The 16,320-nt window shown below is 31.5% G+C and overlaps 1 protein-coding gene across 4 annotated transcripts; it reads right to left on the bottom strand.

Annotated features, from left to right (window-relative positions):
* Window positions 1–1,145: 1,145 nt before the first annotated feature.
* Window positions 1,146–7,806, bottom strand: LOC117172956 (leucine-rich melanocyte differentiation-associated protein-like). 4 transcript variants are annotated; one of them, XM_033361269.1, is made up of 5 exons: window positions 7,706–7,806; window positions 7,133–7,473; window positions 4,794–5,057; window positions 4,441–4,701; window positions 1,146–1,487 (listed from the first exon to the last, which is right to left on the bottom strand). In XM_033361269.1, coding segments are annotated over exons 2-5 (765 nt in total). In that variant the 5' UTR covers window positions 7,135–7,473; window positions 7,706–7,806; the 3' UTR covers window positions 1,146–1,249. The 4 variants fall into 4 exon arrangements, with proteins under 4 accessions (XP_033217160.1, XP_033217161.1, XP_033217162.1 ...); XM_033361270.1 differs by having other exon boundaries at window positions 7,133–7,284; window positions 7,706–7,794; XM_033361271.1 differs by having other exon boundaries at window positions 7,133–7,245; window positions 7,706–7,790.
* Window positions 7,807–16,320: the final 8,514 nt, after the last annotated feature.

Below are 16,320 nucleotides of genomic sequence, written 5' to 3'. Positions count from 1 at the left end.
ATAAATTACTTTTAATATATCTTTATACATTTTTCATTTTATCTATTCATTTGATTGATCATTATATTCAATCTTAAGATTCAAAACATATTTACAATTCATATAATAGCACACACGTAAAATAATTAAATGTAAATGTATTAAAATTAGCATCAACGTCAAGGGCTACCTCAACCATAGCGTCGACAGAAAGATCATTCAGCTCTTTTTCAGGCAACGACACGCAAGGCACTATTTTTGTTTTGAAATAATTTCGCGGACCGCGTAAATAATCCTTCGCCCGAAAACGCAGAAAGCATATTCGATAACCGCTTTCATGGATTTCTCTGTAGGTTATTTTCGTCAAGAGAGGATATGATACCGCTTCTAACCACAACATACCCGGCTTTGCGTCCTTCGGAAATTGGCGATGCTTGACGCGACGCGACGATTGACACCCGGGAACAACACACCTTCGTTTGTTTAACTTTATAGTCATCGGATTCATTTTTTCAAATAAAATATATACTTTGGCACCGTTTGACACTTTGAATTTTCAAACCTTCAAATTCAATCACCTGTGCCGATACGCAGCGCCAACAGGTGGCCGCAACTTGAACTATGCTTGAAATAATAATTATAATTCTTCATATTCGCCCATTAGAGTTGAGAGGGCCTGATTCTCTTCCCAATCATGATAAGGATACTTAAACAAAAGATGGCTATGCTTACATATTTTGCTAATCATTTTTTTACAGAACAATTTCAGGAAATCAAAAAAGCATCCCTCTCTCGTCTGATATGCGACTCAGATGCTGCAGTTTCCAAACTGCAATCAAATTCATTCAAAGTTCGGAGTCAACAAAATCCTCTAACTTTTTGCGAAAATTTACCACGGATCAATTTAAATATGTGGATAGAAGAGCAAGTCGAGGACGAATATTTTAACTAAATAATTAGCAGTTTAAACTAATTTATTATGATATGGCATACACTTCATACATCCCTAATTACTTCTAGGAAAGTATATTCATATAAATAATTACAAAATATAAAATATTTTTGTACATCGTCAACGAAAAAGCATTTCTTAAAACATTTGTAAACTGTAAGAGTATTATTAAATCTGAGAAATATAAAAATTCGTGAAAATGAAAGAATTTCTTAAAATTTGCATCACAATTTCTTGTATCCTTACAAAAAAGATTTACAGTCTTAGAAATGTTTGATGTCCTTCATTTTTGATTAAGACTCAAAATTCAATACTGGCTCAAATAATAAAGTTGGAACTTTTGGGCATGCGTAACTTGTCCGGAATTACAGATTTGATAAAAAAATTCGATAGTCTGTTATGGAAAACTTTTATGCATTCGGGAATTGGTGTGTGTTCGGAAAGTTGTTCCAAAAGTGGCCTTCTGAACAATCTTGTCGCTTCTATTCGTTGTTCCGAAGTTATGAGTCTATCGTCCAAATGAACCAGTCGAGGAAACCACGATATGACGACTAATCTGCAATCAATTTTTATTTATATTTTGTTACGTCCATGTTAGAAGAACCTTTCTCGAGTTGCAATTCTGAGACAGGTTTATTGATTACTTGTATCACTTTCTCGTGTAGTATTCTGGGAATTATTTGAATTTCATAAATTCCTTGCACTCTGATAGTTCTATGAATTCTGTAAATTCGTGGAACTATGATAATTCTTTGAATTAGAGGAAATGGCTCAAATATAGCACACCAACTCCATTTCTATGGATTGCCGGGACTCTATGAAAAGAAATTGCATGAATAATAGGCAATTCGAAAGGCTATTGAATAAACTTTCGAATGGTAAGGTTGATTTGTTCACATCACCAGCGGTTCTTTTTTAAATAAAGATTTCCCAACAAATGAGGTATGCAAATATTTATTATTATAATTTTGAAGAATACAATAAACAGCGAACTTATTAAAAATAGTCGCACATCCATAGGTCTGATAATGCCCCGATGCAACAACTCTGGGATCATTCGTTGCAGGTAGTGCACTCTACCCAAGATTTCTCCTCTGGCATCACAAAAATGGATTAAGTACATGAATACATGAAAATATTCTTGTTAACATTCATAAAAATGAATAATGGCTAGCTGTGATTTTTTTGTCAGAAAAAAGTGTGCCATATTAGAGCCACTCCGGGTGTGCCATATATTTGAGCCACTACCTACAAATTATTCATGTCTAAAAAGCATGATCTTTAAAGAGAAGTCTCTTCATATCACTTTGCAATATTATTCTACTAACGCCACTGCACTACTACAAGCAACATTTATTAACAAAATTCCATTCACAAGATGAAAAATGGACTTTTAAGGCTAATCTTAAATTAACTCGAGGATTATACTGTTTATATATTTTTGTTTGTTTCAAGTTTCCAATAATGCATATCGAACATTGAAACATACACTTTTTTCTACTATACTAAAGAAAATTCAACTCCTACTATTACTTTCGGAGTACACGTTTTAGTTTGTCAGAAATCCAAGTGTGCCAATATTCGAGCTATCTCATCTACATAAATTCCTGTATTTCCTTGGATTCAGTGAATACAATGAATTCTTTAAATAAAATATATTTTTTGAATAACATATGAATTCTCCGAATACATACAGATCTGGAAATTCCTCAAATCACAGAAACAAAAAATCGAGTAAAAAATTTTAATCGATCTGAAGCATTAGCAAATCCGCGATCGTAATTGATTATTTTCGATAGCAACCGATTCACAACGATTTAAAAGTTAACGTTTTATTTAGTTATTGATCATTTGTTTTACGGATATGCCTTATATATGTTCAGAATGGAAATACACCAATAAATCTGATACTCTGGTATATATTCTATTTGAATAACTTCAAACATTTCGAACCGATTTCATAATTTCGGATAAGAATACAAAAATATCTCCTCCATCGCAGTTTTATTTTTACCTGGGATTCTTCGAATTTCTTAAATATTGCAATTTCCTTGAATTCTGCAAATTCCTTGAATTTTAAAAATTTCTTGAATGTTTCGCATTTATTAAGCTCAGCTAATAACTTGAATTCTGAGAATCGTGAGTTTTTCGAATTCTTTATTTTATTGCTTAAATTTTTAGCATTCCGTGAATTCTTCCGCATTCGTCTGAATTTTATGTATTATTTTAATGTTCTGACAGTACAAAACTGCCAAGAAATGAAGGTATTATATTTAGTTAAAACTAATGCAAGAAATTCAAAGACATTCCGATATTTTGAAGAATTCTAGACATTCAAATGAATTTAACAAGAATTCAAAGTCAATTCAAAACAATTCAATGTATAAATTCAAATGAATTAAATATCAATTGAACAGAATTATGCAAACACTTTGATTTGAGTGAATTCAGTGAATAGCTTGGAATCGGTTATAACTTTCAATTGGCAAATACTTTGAATTCTGTGAATTACCTGAATTCTGTTAATTCCTTGAATTCTGCAGATTTCTCTTAAATTCTGTGTGTTACTTGTATTTTCTGAATTTCTTGAATACTTCTGTATTTATCTGAATTCTCTGCATTATTCTAAAGCCCTGGCAGTACAGAATTTCCAACTTCTTAAAAATAAAGCACGGAATTCCGAGGAATTTAATGATTTCAAAGAATATAAGTGATTAAAATAAATTAAATGTGAATTCAAAGTGAATTAAAAATAATTCGATGTGAACTTCAATGGATTCAATGTAAAATAATACAAATTAAATTGAATTCCACGCCAATTAAAATGAATTTAATGCCAATTCAAAGGAATTATTCCTTAAATTCTTGAAATTCCCTGAATTACTGGAATTCTCTGATTTCCTTAAATTTCCTAAATTCCTTGATTTCTTCCGCTTTTATTTGAATTCAATTACTTCAAACTCCTGGAATTACAGAAATTCGAGGAATTCAAGTAATAACACGGACTTAAAAAAAATGCAAGGAATTCATAAAAATGCTGGGACTATGGAGAATTAAAGATTCTCAATTGTAAATTCAAAGCAATTATGCAAATTTTTTGAATACTTAAAATTCGTTGAATTTCTAGAACTGTACTAATTCCCAGAACTCTCTCAATTTCCAGAATTCTCTTAATTCTCAGAATTCTCTAAATTTTCCGAATTGTCTTAATGTTCAGAATTCCTTGAATCATTATGCATTTATCTGAATTTTGTACATTAGTTTGAAGTCCTAGTATTCCAAGGACATTCAAATAATGCTAGGAATTCAGAAGAATTCAGGGATTTTGAAGAATTAATTACTCAGCCTTCCAGCTGTTTGCCATGTGTGTGTAAAAAAGAGCAAGGAATTTTTTAGATTTACATTCTAAAAGAGATTATTTTAACATGGATGTATTGATTTGTATTTTTTAACGCTACTTGGGAAAAGAAAAAAAATAGTGATTTTTTTGAAAATGTGTAAAATGATACCTATACTGAAGATAATCGTAAAAACTTCCTCCGTTTAGATAACTCGGAGCAGCTTTGTTTCCCATTAAAGAAAGATACCTCAAATTTGGAAAGCTTTCGTAAAGATTTTTCACGAAAGGAAAAAGTTCGTCTATTTTATTATGATTGAGCCACAGAAGTTGAAGTTTAGGCATGTAGGGAAATTTCGTAAAAGCATCTATGTTGTTATGGTCCAAGTTTAGGGAGGTCAGATTATCAAATTCTGATAAGAACTGCAAATTTCTGGAAGAAAATGGTAAATTAAAATAAATGTAAAATTAAAGAAACCTTTCTTCTATTATTTATATTAGTTATTGTTTAGTGATTGTAAATACCTGCTAAATTTATTGTGACTGATGTCCAAGGTGTTTATTGTACTCGCATAATTTTCAATGATGTCGTAAGGCATGTGCAAGAGGCTTTCGAAGGCGAGTGAGAGTGACTCTGTCAAATCTAAATTTGCCGATTCTTCGGACGAAAGTGATTTTAAGTTTCTCGAATGTGCATTTACAAAAATCAGTTTTCCCAAAGATGTCATCGCGAACTCTTCTACTGGTTCAGAGTCCTCTAATCCTAAGTCTTCATTCTTCAATTCCGACCTGATCAACATAACATTATAAATACAGGATTAAAATAGAAATTGAAAAAATAGATACAAAATTGGTATATTTTTATAGTATCTATTATACAAAATAACAGTAGAAATAAGCAAAGACAATATTTTCGATAATTAATGTGAATTCATACTTGAAATGATGAATTTTCAACCAAAAAATATAAATTTTCAACAAAAAATGGATGAATTCAACCTTAAAATACAAATTTTTAACTGAAAAATACAAATTTTCAACCGAAGATATAAACTTTTAACCGAAATGATGAATCTTAAAAAAAACCATTTTTAACTGAATAGTTGAATTCTCCATAAAAAAAGGCGAATTTTCAACGAAATAAGTTACATTTCAACCAAATAGTTAAATTTTCAACAAGAGCGATGAGTCTTTAACCAAAAAACTAAATATTTCACGAAGTTAAAATTCAAGCAGAAAAGAATTTAAAAAAAAACATGAATTTGTAAGGAAAAATGTCTTAGTTGATATTTCAAGCAATTAATGTTTTTATTTTCAATCAAAAATAGATGAATTTTTAAACCAGAAAGACAAGCAATGACAATATTTTTGATAAGTGATTAAAATTGACATCTTAATTTTAGAATTAACGCCGGTAAAAAAACGCCAGCATAACCTAACATTGTTCAGAAATTTATAATCATGTTGACAAAATTCGATGAAAGAACTGAAAAATATTTTCTGAAAGCCTCACCTTTTTCAATTTTTCTAATATTTTGTTTACAGGTTCTGCTTATATAGGAAAGGTATCGTATTAGCTTTAGACAGGTACAACCATTTTTGAGTTAGGGAAGACATTTTTTTCTTTAAGTATGTTTTTTTCTCATAAACGATGCAAAAAATCACAAAAGAGGATATATTACATTTGAATCTAAGTATAATTACTTTTTCTTAGATAAAAATACGTAATCAGAATTGAAAAAATTCACATCTCGAAAGATTTTTGAGAAAAATATAAAATCGGCAAAGAATGTATTATTGTCGGATGCGACCATAAACTTGATGAATAATGGGAAGTATTTAGGACTACAATCCCTTAAAATTGCATGACCCTACACGGCAAGCCTCAGTCAACTTTAACCGAAATTTTTTTATAATTTTAAGTCTTTATTTTTTAAATATTAAAAAAAATTAAATCATGCTAACATAATTTAATTACAATCTGTGATAAACCGGTGATTCAACAAATGTTTCGTTGACTGCTGCTGTGTTACAAGGGTTTTTTCAATGTTCAAAAACCTCTGTAAATTATACAGTTCTCATTTTAGAACATAATTTCATACAAATTTTTTGCTCAGCATTTAAGAAAAATAGAAGCTTATTATGTTCGAAACCCAAAAATTAAAAAAATAAGAAAAAAAACTTGTTTTTTTGAAAAAACCGCTACCACGATTTTTCTAATTGCATAATAAAAATATCCAAAAATTCTTCAGAAAAATGTTCAGTAATATAATTTTTGTGTAATCTTTTGCACTAAGGGAATATAGAACCCTTTAAAGATTCAGCAGTTATAATTTCACAAAAAATTTACTGATATTTAATTTTTGGACAAACCACCGTACACATTTTTTTATTCACAATTTTTCTTCTAATAATGAAACATTTAAATTTTGAATAAAAGCGCTCGCACGGTTAGTTTATTTTTTTGCACAAATACGTGTGTAATGTAAGAATAATAACATATCACTGTGTCTAGATTAAAACTTTTTTCGAGTTATCACAAAAAGAGTAATGTTTACACACACATACACACACTAACATTTTAGGAAAACCTCCTTTTTGAAATTCTAAGGTTGAATTATGTCACGATATAGTAAAAAAATGAATTCGAAAATATGCATCGTTATTTAAAAACTTTCCTCCATGAGGAACCTAGGTAAAAATTTTCCGAACTATTATTATTATTATTATTATTATCATTATTATTATTATTATTATTATTATTATTATTATTATGAGCAATCGAAGAAAATCTAGATTATTTCTAATGATGTATCAAGGTTGCCTAATCCAGAAATGATAAAGACATTCTGATAATTACTCACATTCTCCCAAATCTTTAAATCCAAGGACCCTCTTCCTCAAAATGACAAAATTCGTTCATGGGAACCAATAAATTGCATGCGTCTGTTCGTGAAGATCTTAATGCCATTCCATCCTTATGAATAAATAATTCATAGACTGGCATGAGTATAACCTAAGAGCCAACAGTCTGCAGCTAGTACCGGCAGATAATTTTAACATAAAAATATAACTATTTATGACCACGCATATCTATTTGCAACAGCAAATAGCGCGGATTTGCCAGAAAACTCCTATATTATGAAGTGACTATGCTCGCGCGACAATCCGTAGAACACTGCCGGAAATGGTAACTTCCCAGGTTCTAAAGATAAGGATGTCTTATCAAATTCAAGTCTATCTTATGCGATAAAAAATTAGAAATTTCACAAGACGATTGTATTTCAGGTTAGAGAGAAAGAGAGATTATATAACTATTTATTATTTATACTCTATGGAATAGTGCTCTGTGTACACAATTCCTGATAGTGATCATGAAATATTATGTATGATGACTATTTGGAAAATATTTATTTATATCAATATTATTTACTTACGGAGTTCTCCTGCATCCTTTGTTGCGCAAAGTTCGTGAATTTATTTCTAGAATGCAAATTGCAATATCGCGATTACTGATGCAGAAATAATGCGCATACTAAAAAGTTCCTGATACATCCAGAAGATTGCACCACCTTCCGACTATAAAGAGATCTGACTTATTCATGCTAATTTTTATGCTAAAAGAAGTTTATTTTAAAACAATTGTTATTCTTTATACTCAAAAGTAACGATTTGACGTTAACTTTCGAAATGAAAATTCAAATACTGCCATACAAACTAAAAAGATACGTAAGTGACATTGCTGCTTAGGGTTAGTAAATTAGAATGATTGCAAAACATGTTCAGTGAATTCCAATAAATTTATTGAAATTTAACTGAATATAAAGACATACTAACTATGTCCAAAATTTGTTATGTAAATTAACTGGAAGTGACTTCTACTGACAATGAATTCAATAGAATTCAAATAACTCCGAAGAATTTGAAGATCTTAAAAGAATTCAAAAGATTTCTAAGATTTATTCAGATGTCACAATTTGAAAAATATTCCAATACTACTAAGAAATTCGAAAGGATTCAAATTATTTAAAAGAATTCAAATCTTTCTATGGAATATTTCTCCTTTAAAGAATTCAATTTAATCTCAGAATAATTCCGAAGACTTTGTGAGCATTAAAAAATATTCCAGAACATTAAAAAGCGTTTTAAAAGTCTTTTTATTATTTTGAATTCTTAAAATTCTTTGAATTATTTTCCTTGGATCCTTTAAATTCACTGAATTATTTAAGTTCCTTGAATTCCTGGAATTGCTTGACTTCTTATAAATTATTTGAATGCTTCGGAGGTCATGAAATTCTTTACATTCCATTAAGGGGGTCACCCCGTGTGTCCGGCCGAAAAAATCAATTTTTTTTGTTGCCTAAATTTATTCCTGCACATGTGTAGAATATGCTGGCGAAGTGATATTTCAATATTCGAAGTCTTTAGAAAGTTAGAACTGTTAGAACGACTGGGTTGACTTCATAGTTTACGTCATTCTTGAACTTTCAAACGCGTTTTTCTCGAAACCACGTTTTTCGAATTGGCCGACATGATATCTCAAAAACAGTTTGACGAATTGCTTTAAAATTTAAAGGGTAGATTCAGCACATGTGTGCGCATGGCCTGAACTAGGATAATTAGAAAATTCCAAACCTTTTTTTTCGTAAGAAAATAATCGAAAAAAATCATAAAATTGGAAAAAAAATCAAAACCATATCAATTACTCAATTTTAAATATTTTTCAAATATCCTAGTTCAGGTCGTGGCGACAGCTTCACAGATTAAAATGCCGTTTGGTTTTTTGGTTTCAAATAAACCGTTCGCTCGGAATCATGCCGGCCATGGATACACTTTTTTATAATGGTGTCTTCGGAGTTGCGCCATATGCATTATAATAAAGATTTTCGGTTCAAACTTGCACAATTTACTATTCAAATGTGAATAAATATATAGTGAAAGTTCAAAGTTGTATATTGTTATCGTTCGTAAAAAAATGCCCAAAAAGCATTTAAAAAACAGGCCGTCACACGGGGTGACCCCCTTACATCGTTGAATTCCTTTAATTCTTTTCATTCCTTGAATTGTTTAAATACATGGAATTTTTGCCTTCTTGAAATTCTTTGAAGTTCTTGAATTCCTTAAATTCAATAATTATTCCTTTTTATATCAAAAAAGGTAATCAAATTCTGCGTCTGACAAGCGCAAGTTGAAGGTAATAACTCCGGAAACAACCCGTGTAGAAATTTCCTCGGTTGGCCCTAATACAACAAGGTTTCTGGTCGGATCCCAGCCGGGCTACCCCTGGCTGGGTTTCATGGACAGGAACCGGGCGGGAGCCGGTCGGGCTACAATTTTCTCGAATCACGTAGTCCGGGGCCGGCCGGTTACTGGCCGGGCCAACCCTGGTTATAGCCCATGGTCGGGAGCCGGCACACATTTTTTAAGAGCCGTGATATTATCAAAGACGTGATTATGGATGCTAGATGAATTATTATTTGAAAATTATAATTTAAAGATTTATTAGATCAGTGAACAAAAATGAGCTTTTTTAAATTATTAAAAAGAAAAAAAACATTACATTTTTTCGAATAATTTAACATTTTAAATTAAACTGTTATCGATTCTGCAATGTGCAACAACAGAAATGATATAATTTTTATAAACTTTTCTGTATTCAGACAATATTAAGCCTGTACAATTTCAAATATACCGCCATATATTGCGCCTGCTGTATCTGTCGTCTGCATGGACACTCAGTAATTTTCAGTTTTGCACCTGGAACGAGGATGCTGCTTGCACTCATGTCGCGTCTTCTCTTGGAAGTTCGCAAATAAAGTCTAGACTCGAGGTTAAAATCAACCTTATTTCAGTAATTAGTTTGAAACCCTCATTTAGTGCGCGAATAATTATTATTTTTAATCAAAATATAGTCTTGTGTATACAGTTTTTACTTTCTTCCTTCCTATCCTTAAATCAACACGTGGCTTCCAAATTGCTATGAGATTATATCATCAGGGAATAAAATTCGACTCCAAGTTTCTTACTAGAATTGGTTCACTTGATTTGACTTTTAAAGTTCACTGTAATCTTTGCAATAAACCTTAAAAGACAAAACAAGTTACCAATTTCTCGCCTCAAGCAATATTTTTTAACCGCTTTTTGGCCTGATTAGCCGATCGGATCCCGGCCGGTATTGAGGCTGGGATCCGACCAGTTTACTGTGACGTTTTTAGCCGGATCCCGGCATGATTCCCCGACCAGCGCCAGGCTTAAAGCGGGGCTATCCGGCTGGTACCCGACCGGATCCCTGATTGGATTCCTACACGGGAATGTAGAATTTTTAATTTCTTTGTGCAAAACCGTTGCAAAATTTAAAAAATTTGTAAATTTTTACAAAAGCATTTAAAAAATTATTATTTATCGTATTCTAATAAATTTCAGTAATATTTCTGAAAATGTTATAGTTTCGAATTTTTTATATTTTACCTGGCAAGTATGTTCATTATTTAAAATTTTGCGTTTTTTTTTGTACCGAGATTGACCCTAGGTTAGAATCAAGGTATACGTGCCTATCTTTAAAATTTAACGAAAAAGAATGGAGATTTTGTTTTAAAATGAACACGAGAACATTGAAAAGTTTTAATTATTTTCAGCGTTATCCCAGTTTTACAAAAAACGTTCAAATTTTAAGTTGTTTTGCAATGTCTTTTTATTAAAATAGCGAACAAACATGCACGCTATAAGCAGGCGATTAGGTGAATATTTTAATATTGGAAGTAGTCAGTTGTATTGCACTAAAAAAGAAATAATAAGTCAATAATACGTATTTTTTATAATTTAGGCAAGTTTCTTAGAAGGTCTAATACTTAAAATTTGGGAATACATCAGAAAATATCTACTAATCATTCAATGACCACAAACCCTATGAAAAACTATGAATAAATATTTGTGTATTTTAAAATATTTAGGCCTCAGTAATATATGACGGTTTGACCATTCTCAAAATCTTTTAAGACCTTTGAAAGCATTCAAAATTTCCTCAAATGTATTGAAATCTCGAGTGAAATGTTGTGAAAGCTCAATAGTCCTATAGATTCCTCCGAAAGTCCATTAAATCTCTTAAAATAATATTAAATACTTTCAAATCATTTGAAATACCTCATATGTACTTTTTTAATCTTTTAAAATACTATATATATGATCTTAAGAAATATTTTACAATCTCTTGAAATCTTCTGAAATCACTTAAAATATTTTCACGGTGAAATATTTTAAGATGGATTGAAAACTTTTAAAAAATCCTTAAAATCCCTCTATAGCCATTAAAGTTTTCTAAAATTATTTCAAGTCGCTTTAAAACCAGTAATTAGCCATGGAATGTTAAAAGGTTCTTAGAAATCCATTGAAATATTTTTGAATCACCTGAAATACTTAGAAAAGTTGTGAAATCTCTTGAAATGTTTTAAAGTTACTTACAATACTTTTGGAAATACAGTGAAACTCTTATATAGCGCCGATTTTGGGGCTAACGGTGGGTGGGATCTTACTCATTATAGCCTGCTCCGCTTTTGTTTGTTCACGCCCGAGTTCTCGCTTGAGTAACAACCGCAGACCATGCTCATCCCGCGAAGCTCCTGTTACACCTACCTGCGGCGTGACATCAATTCTTGTAAGGGCTATAGAAGGGAGGGCTATTGAGGGGTTTCACTGTATTGTGAAGTCTCTTCACATTTTTTTCAATGCTTTGAAAATCCCCAACATCTTCTAAAGTACCTTGCAATTCCTGAGGATTCTTAAAAATTACTTAATATATAATGGAACCTTTAAAACTTTTGGATGTCCTCAAATATTCACAGTAAACCACAGAGAGATTATTTATCTGAAGTTCGATAAAAACGTTGTAAACAACTGAAAACTACATTTATCCGAAGTCAGATATTTTTTATCACGAGGCAGAATAAAATAAAACATCGCCGAATAATTTTATTTTTCCACTATTCTCACAGTTTGTATCCAACTTTAGATAAATAATATCTCTGGGAATTATTATGCTTTGAAACTTATTTAAAACGCTTCAAATATTTTAAAATCTCTCAAAATCCCTTAAAATATTTTTAAGTTGGTTAAAGTTCATAGATGTTTTAGAAAAGTCTTTAAAATCTTTAGTCTTTAAAAAGGAATTTAATAGAAGTTGCATTTAATTTGACTCTGTTAAATTTACTTGAAATAATTTTGAAATATTTCTGGAACGTTCAAATTGTTAAAATGTAGAAAACTTGAAAATATCTCTTAAACTTTTTTTTATTTTGTCAAATCTTTCAAATCCTAATATCGTGTTTGCTCTCAAAATTTGAATAAATACAATAAAAGTTCGAATGTTCAATCAGCTGAATTAAACGAGAAAATGGACTGATTTTCAACAAAATAGTGGATTTTCCATCATTCGAAAGATAAAGTTTCAAACAAAAATATAATATAGTTACATTTTCTGATGGTAAAATTCATTTTTAAACCAAAAATGAACTATAAAAAGGGTTAAATTTTCAAAGAATGAGACGAATTAACAAAAATTAACGAAGTAGTTGAAAATCGAACCAAGTATTTGAATTTTAATAAAAAGGATTATTTTTTAACCAAATAGTTAAATTTTCAATAAGAAATTTTGATTTTTCCACCAAAAAGTTTGACCGATGTGAATAAACAAATTTAAGTGATAATATAAAAAATGTATCATTATTTCTAAAAGTTTAAGTCAGTTGATTCATAAAATATGAAAAGTACCCGATTTCCCATGGATTTTCCGGACTTCGAAAATATATTTGGATCTTGTGAGTATTTTTCCTTATTAGGTATAACGTGAACTATATTCAGTCTAAACTTTATTCAATTCCGTTCAGCCAAGGTTAAGATATTAGGTTTATGAACAAATAAAATAGTTTTTTACCACTGTGCGGCGGCTTCGCCGTCGCGAAACGACCGCTCTGATTAAAACTATACATCTAGAATAAACGGAAATGCAATAAAACTGGTATAAAGCTATAAAAAAACATGTAAAACACATGATAAAAAACTTTTTATTGCTTAAGACTAACATAACTTATGAATGAACTACGCCTTTAAAAGTTACAAATTTTTTTACTGCATTCGATGTTACTTACATGTTTTCTCTGGATATTAAGTTTGAACATGAAATACTGGAATGAAATCAACATAAAATTTTAAGTATTTATCGTAGAATTTGGGTTTAAAAATGTGAAGTCGACAGTGAAATTTGAACTAAACTTTGAAAAAACTCTGAGAAAGTAAAATAGAAATAAAAACTTGAATACAGAACATGAGAACTGTATTTTTCGAATTTTTCTTATAACAATAGTATCTAAGTTGCAACATTCAGTTTCCACAAATTCCAAATTACTTGAGAAATTTGTGCAAAGCTTAAGGAAAACTCTAAATGCGAAAAAAGAATTAAAAACTGAACAACATCAAATGAAAAAGGCGTTCTTGTATTTTAAATCATAAACTTGTACTCAAGTCGCAGGATTTAGTTTTGAAAAATGCGAAGTCTGCAGTGAAATTTAAAGTAGACTTGGACTAAACTCTGGGAAGGTCAAACAGAAATATGAAGTTCAAAACAGAAAATGGTAATTTTATTTAATTGTAAAAATTGTGCTCGAGTCATCGAATTCAGTCTTTGGACTTTTGAAATCAATCGTGAAATTCCAATATAACTTGTAAAGAAACTTCACAAATTTGTATTTTATACAGTAGGTTTCAAAAACTGTCCCTCCCCCATACCATCCTCCATTCCAACACTCTTACGGCCTGTCCGGGAGCGCAAAGAAACATGCGCGAAAACTTTTCTCCCGGTTTGTCAAAAACTGCTGCTGTGCTTCCCCCGTCCTATATTCACCCTTCCCATAACCCAAAATACTTTTACGTGCTGCCTAGAAGCCGAAAGAATACGTGTGCAACATTTGGTTCCAATTGTCAAAAACTCGATTTTCATAAGCATTATACGTTTTAGACCACTTGATTTTATATATATATATATATATCAAAAACTGTGCCCCACCCTTACTCCATATTTCCCCCAATACTCTTAAAACCTGCCCGGGAGCCCAAAGAGTATGTGTGACAAATCTGATACCGATTGGTCAAAAACTGCAGCTTTGTGCCCCACGTATCTGTCCCACTCCTTTGCATGTCTCTCCCTTCTCTGACGACCTGTCCGGGACCTCAAAGAATATGTGTGGAAAATTTGATGCCATGTCAAAAACTGTACATTTTAATAAGTATCATACGTTTAAGGCCACTTGATTTTAATTATTTAAAAAACGGTGCCCCCCCCCCCCCACCATCTGTCCCTCAATGCCCTTACAACCTGTCCGGGAGCCCAATGAGTACACAGTAATACAAGAATCTGAATTTCAGTAGAAAAATGCGGTTGACTTTCAGATGTAACCAAAAGGATCATTCGTCAGTTAAAAGTCAACTGATGATGATAACATGAATTTAAGTAACGCGCTTGGTTGAAAGTCAGCTGCTTTATGTACGTAAAATGTAATTCATAGGACAATTCAAGACAGAAAGATTGTTGACTTTCCTTCGACGCGTACATGTGAAATGAAACTTATAGGTTAATTTAAGTCAGCTGATTGTTGAGATTTATAAAAGTTATGCGCTGTCGTTCAGTTATCAGGAATGTGAAATGAATATAAAATTAAAAATTGAATAATTTTAGGAAATAATGTTTTTTTAATGTGAGCACTGAATAAATTATTCATTTATGTCTAATAAATCAAGTTGTTTTATCCTCAAAGTCAATCTTCAATCCTTTTTCATATCTTTTTTTATCACATATCTACCATTATTCTGTTTACACTCAAAATTCGTTATAGATCTGAGTACATATATAAAAATAGGAAACGTTGACGAAACAACTATCATGAGCTCAGTGCTGATCGCTACCATCCAGCGCTATCGGCGCCATATTGGCTACTCTCAGCTGATCTCTTGGCTCTTCTTCTAAAATCGCCGAAATCCGTTAAGTGTTTGCGCATCGTCGCATCATTTCTGGTTGAAATTAAGTGACTTTCTTAATTTAATGCAAAAATGAAATTCATCTAAATTTAAAATTCATTATCTTTTATTACTGTGTAAGTGTGAAAAATCTGATGCCGAATCGTCAAAAACTGTGAATTTTCCTCCCTCATCTGCCTCAACACTCAGCTCCACCACCCATACTGTTACGACCTGTCTGGGAGCCCAAAGAATATGTGTGCAAAATTTGGTACTGATTGTCAAAAACTGTAGATTTTCATTAGCATCATACGTTTTAGACCAGTTGATTTTATTTATTTTAAAAACAGTGCTTCCCCCACTCCATTTTCCCTTAATACTCTTACGATCTGTCCGGGAGCCCGATGAATAAGTGTAAAAAATCTGATGCAGCTTGGTCAAAAACTGAAACTACCCCCTCATCTGCTCCAACCCTCCCATACTCTTACGACCTGGCTGGGAGCCCAAAGGATACATTAAGAAAACTATATCGCATGAATTACAATATATACCGTAATTCCTGCGTTATATATCGTAATTATCGCATTATAATAGCGCAAAATCGTGATATCGTACATTGCAAGTTTTTACATTATATACTGAATAATTGTGCAATCTATAACAAAAGAATTTAAGTTTATTACGCTATCACATTGTATTTTTTCTTTTGTGATCTCGCGAGTGGTCGAGTAGTGAACAAGCGATCATAGAAAAAATTAAAGATAAGATTTACATCGATTCCAAGTGAAAGATTCACCGCAACAAAAATTAACCGTGCCAGATGAACTTTACACGAATCGAAGACAATTTTCGATTTTTAACTTTGCCTAGATAATCTTTCGTCTTCTAATTGCTCCATTTTTATTCGAGGTGTAGCGACAATTACGACGCGAGTGCTATCCAGCGTCGTTTATTATTATTATTATTACACCATTAAGCCATTTCCCTTTCGGGGTAGGCGTGACTCACTCGGCAGGGGAGAGGAGTAGTGTGTGGAAGGGATAGAGATTTT

Source organism: Belonocnema kinseyi, chromosome 5, assembly GCF_010883055.1.
Source record: "Belonocnema kinseyi isolate 2016_QV_RU_SX_M_011 chromosome 5, B_treatae_v1, whole genome shotgun sequence".
Taxonomy (NCBI): Eukaryota; Metazoa; Arthropoda; class Insecta; order Hymenoptera; family Cynipidae; genus Belonocnema; species Belonocnema kinseyi.
The sequence above is the reverse complement of the archived record's forward strand: the minus strand, read 5'-3'. Positions and strand labels throughout refer to the sequence as shown.

Coding starts and splice junctions, on each gene's coding strand:
- LOC117172956 (XM_033361269.1), bottom strand. Junction 4,702..4,793: donor AGTCACAATAAATTTAGCAG/GTATTTACAATC, acceptor ATTTTCTTCCAG/AAATTTGCAGTTCTTATCAG. Junction 1,488..4,440: donor TACGATTATCTTCAGTATAG/GTATCATTTTAC, acceptor AATTGATTGCAG/ATTAGTCGTCATATCGTGGT.